A 4,023-nucleotide genomic window follows, 5' to 3' on the forward strand; every position below is an offset into this window, starting at 1 on the left:
GCAGGATCCCAACGATGGCCACACTGCTTCCAACCCAGCACAGAACCCCTCTCTGCCTACAACAAGCACCAAAATCTTGGGCAAAGAACAGGAAAGACAAGTGTGGTCCTGGCCTGGCACGGGCTCCAGCCTCCCCCAGCCAGGGGTTAAGGATTTATTGGGTCTGACCATACCCGGGTCATGTTTTCTGACCAGTTGGGTACTCGTTATCAGCACTGAGGATCTAAAGCTGCTGCACAGAGCTCACTCCAATCTTTCAGTGCCCTGCACGTGGAAAATGAAATTAAACGTTGCCCCCAAGCCAGGCAGTGAGGGTCCACAAGGACCATGGTGCCAGCACCTGGAAAAAAAACACTTGAGCTGCTGCTTCCCCCTGGGGTGGGGGGTCTCCCCCCCGACTGCTGAGTTCAGGTGGTGCACAGGGAGGAAACGCAGCTGAAAGGCAAGAATCGGCAAAATGCTGCTGGTTTGTTTCTGAGGGAAACAGAGAGAGAGAGATGAAAACATCCAGGCTGCTCTATAAATACGTCTCATTTTTAATTACTTCAAATTAGTTCCTTGGCATCCCCCCCCACCCCACAGCACAGCCTGCTCTGCGGCCAGAGCATTTCCTGCTGTCGGGGTCGTCCACGGTGCAGCAGCCGCAGCGAGTCCTTCTGCTCCCTCTCCCCCCACCCCAGACAAAGCAGAGGGGGCTGCAGGGCCCGAGCCCAGGGCTGCAGGAAGGAAGGGGGTGCCTCCAAGACCAAGCTCCACCAGGCAGCCAAAAAGACTGCAAGAGCAGGGATGAGCAGCAGGAGCAGTCCTGTTATTTCACTGCTGGGTGGTCCCTCTGCCCAGAGCAGCTTTGGCCTCTCAAACACAGGGAAGAAAGACAGACAGAGGACCTCTGAGTGTTTCTAAGAAGTCACGTCTTTGGAAGGCTTTGCAGATTGTCCTTGCATCCCGAGGATGCAGCTGCTTGCAGTTACGGTGTCAAACCCAGGCCAGGAGAGTGAACCTTCCCAGCAAGAAACACTTCAGCAGCCAGGGGGGAGCGAGGGGAGGGGGCTCCTTCAGAAGAACTTCACACCTCGGCCATCGTCCAGCGTGATAATTTCAGCCTTGTGCTCTTGCTGCAAGGCTTGCAGGGCTCGGAGCAGCATGGTCTCATCTAAGCCGTGGAACTCTAGGGAAGGACAAAAGATCCCCATCAATAGGAAAGAAAAAAAGAAAAAAAAAAACATATCAGGAAACAAAGAGGCTTTACACCATCCAGGGACTGGTGGCAGTGGAGCAGAGGGCTCTGAAGAGCACCTTGCAGGCTCCAGCACCACAACACTACGGCCGACCCAGAGACACCGACAGACACATCCCTCCGTCGTCGCACCAGGAACAAAGCCTGAAGGTCAGCAGAGGAGGGAATGAGTCACAGCAGTCCCAGAGGCAGCACAGAAACCAGGCACAAAACCAAAACACCCCGCACCTCCCCACAGATAAGAGCTGGGCACTGGGGAGGCTGGTGGGGCAGGGGCAGGTTTAAAACACAAACAGAGATAACAAGGGGAGATGCTCACGCAGAGCGGTGAAAACACCTTTGTAGAGGCACTTGCCAGTGGTGATTGGTGTGAGCTGGTGTAAGCCATTTTAAAATATTTAATCTGCAAAACTATGACCTGACAATCAATTGTTGACGTGCTCAAATCGGGTGAGCTCTGAAAACCCGCTCCGGAACATAACACATGGTGTTACCTTCGTTCTCTGTGTCCTCTCCGCTGGTCAGTTCATACAGTGTGAACACAGAGTTGGTCAGGCCGTTCTTCGACACCTGGAGACACAAAAGCAACTCAGCAAATCTCATCCGTGTGATTTAACATCATTGGCAGGATCTCTCCTACATCCCAGAGCAAGCGAAATGGAACGGGGACAGCACTTGATGAGGAAAAACACACTGGAAATGCCGTGGGGCACTGCAGAGTCAAGAAATGACACCTGAGGAAACTAAGACGGTCCCTTTCCTGACCTCTCTGCTCTTTCTGCCCACGTTTTTCACAAGGGCTCGTGCCATATGAAGGGAACACAGAGACCTGCTCTGTCCTCACTAGGGAACAGCCAACTGCCGTGGGAGGGGACACCTGCACCCGCTGCTCAAACTGCATCTTAGGGCACGTGAAAAGCTGTAACACCTCTACCCTTCTCTACAACAGAGAGAGATGGAAGGAGGAGGACAAAATCAGTGAGGAAGCAACAGAAAAATATTACAGTCGTCTTTTTCACAAGTCGCAGCCCAAACCCCCTGCCCCCAGACACAGAAAGCCCAGCCTGGGACCAGGCAGCTTCCACGTTCTCACCCACTGATAGATGAGCTTTCCCCATTCTTCCGGCCTCCTCCACATGATCAGGAAACTGGTTTTGTTCTTATCTAACCATTCCAGGTTCCCTAAAATCAACAGGGAGAAGGTATTTAATCAGAGCACAACTCTACAGCAACGATCAAACCTGAAGCTTTCAGGACACGTGCTGGACATGACACTGAATTTCACTGAATTTCAGAGTTGGAAGGGACCATAGAGATCATCTAGTCCAACTCCCCTGCTGAAGCAGGATTGCCTAGAGCTTGTCAGAGCATGTTACTCAGGAGCATCCAGGCAGGTCTTGAAAATCTCCAAGGAAGGGGACTCCACACCCTCCCTGGGCAGCCTGTTCCAGGGCTCTGCCACCCTCACTGGGAAGAAGTTTCTCCTCATATTTGAGTGGAACCTCTTCTGTTCCAACTTGTGCCCGTTGCCCCTCGTCCTCTCACTGGGAACCACTGAAAAGAGTCTGGCTGGATATAAGGAAAAATTTTTTCACCAAAAGGGTTCTCAGCCATTGGAATGGGCTGCCCAGGGAGGCGGTTGAGGCACCATCCCTGGAGGTGTTCAAAAGACGGGTTGATGTAGTGCTGGGAGGTCTGGTTTAGTGATGATGCTCCTTGTTTGTTGTGGGGGTGTCTATTTTTGTCAAAGTGAGGTTGACGGTTGGACAAGATGATCTTTAAGGTCCTTTCCAACCTAGAAGATTCTGTGATTCTGTGGCTCCCTCCTCCCTCAGCCCACCCTTGAGATACTTGTCAGCATTAATAAGGTCTCCCCTCAGCCTCCTCTTCTCCAGACTAAAGACTCCCAGCCTAAAGACACCCACCAGCACTGTCAGGTCCCCTCCTCGTGGCCACTTGCACCAACTTCCTACACGTCCTTCCACGTCTACAGACGTTCATCTCTCTTTGGAGCCCCCTCTTCCCCCCGCAGCTTCACCCACCCGCCCCGCAGAGCGGGGGCAGGGACAGCCAGGGACCCTGCGGTGGCACAGCCCGCACCCACCAGCCGGGCTGCAGAGCCCCGGGACCGGCTACCGGCCCCGAGCCTGCCCAGCGGCTCCCTCCCTGCCCCACACAGGACAGACGGACGGCACCCACCGTTCTTGCGGAGCTCCTCGAGCACCACCTGGATGGATTCCAGCGGGAGCTTCCCTGGGAGCGCGTTAAGGAGGCGGTGGAGGAACGGGGAAGGGAGGGGGAGGGTGCGGGAAGGGTGCGGGGCCCCAAAGGATACGCTGGAGGCGGTGGTTGGCGAAGAGCGGGCTGTCCTGCGCCTCCCGCACCGTCATGGCGGGCAGCCGGTGCTGCTGGCTGTAGGCCACCGCCAAGGCGCACCAGGCCGAGAGCTGCTTCTGCCGCGTCTCGCCGTTGGGCTGCAGCCTACGGGAAGACCGGGGGAGGGGGAGGTTCCGCTCAACGACCGGGCCCGGGAGGCTCCGCGGGAGGGGAAGGGGGGGGCCCGGCGCCACCGGGGCCGGCCTAGCCGCTCCCCCGCGGGTCCCGAATCCCCCTCCCCACTCTCCTCCACCCTCCCGCGCTCACGTGAAGAACGGCGGGAAGCTATACTGCCAGGGCCACGCGAAACTCATCGCCACCACCGGAACCGCCGCCGTTCCGCCGTCTTCTTCCGGCTCCACCTGCCCTACTTCCGGTTTCCCCCACCCCGCTTCCGGTCCGCCCCTTCT

The 4,023-nt window shown here is 56.4% G+C and overlaps 1 protein-coding gene across 1 annotated transcript; it reads right to left on the reverse strand.

Annotated features, from left to right (window-relative positions):
• Positions 1–513: 513 nt before the first annotated feature.
• VPS25 (vacuolar protein sorting 25 homolog (S. cerevisiae)) lies at positions 514–3,982 on the reverse strand. Its single transcript, XM_014959094.1, has 6 exons — positions 3,881–3,982; positions 3,573–3,718; positions 3,437–3,490; positions 2,331–2,419; positions 1,732–1,807; positions 514–1,168 (listed from the first exon to the last, which is right to left on the reverse strand). Exons 1-6 carry the CDS (start codon positions 3,925–3,927, stop codon positions 1,056–1,058), a joined length of 525 nt encoding a protein of 174 aa, XP_014814580.1. The 5' UTR covers positions 3,928–3,982; the 3' UTR covers positions 514–1,055.
• Between the last annotated feature and the right edge of the window lie 41 nt (positions 3,983–4,023).

The sequence above is a fragment of the Calidris pugnax genome, unplaced genomic scaffold, assembly GCF_001431845.1.
Source record: "Calidris pugnax isolate Ruff unplaced genomic scaffold, ASM143184v1 scaffold341, whole genome shotgun sequence".
In the NCBI taxonomy this organism is placed as follows: Eukaryota; Metazoa; Chordata; class Aves; order Charadriiformes; family Scolopacidae; genus Calidris; species Calidris pugnax.

Bases quoted from the DNA above. Each gene is read 5' to 3' on its own strand.
- VPS25 (XM_014959094.1), bottom strand. From the start codon at position 3,927: ATGAGTTTCGCGTGGCCCTGGCAGTATAGCTTCCCGCCGTTCTTCAC. The intron at 2,420-3,436 runs GTGGGTGCCGTC...TGTTGATTTTAG, and splicing joins CGAGGAGCTCCGCAAGAACG to GGAACCTGGAATGGTTAGAT. The intron at 1,169-1,731 runs GTAACACCATGT...GTCCTTCCCTAG, and splicing joins AGAGGACACAGAGAACGAAG to AGTTCCACGGCTTAGATGAG.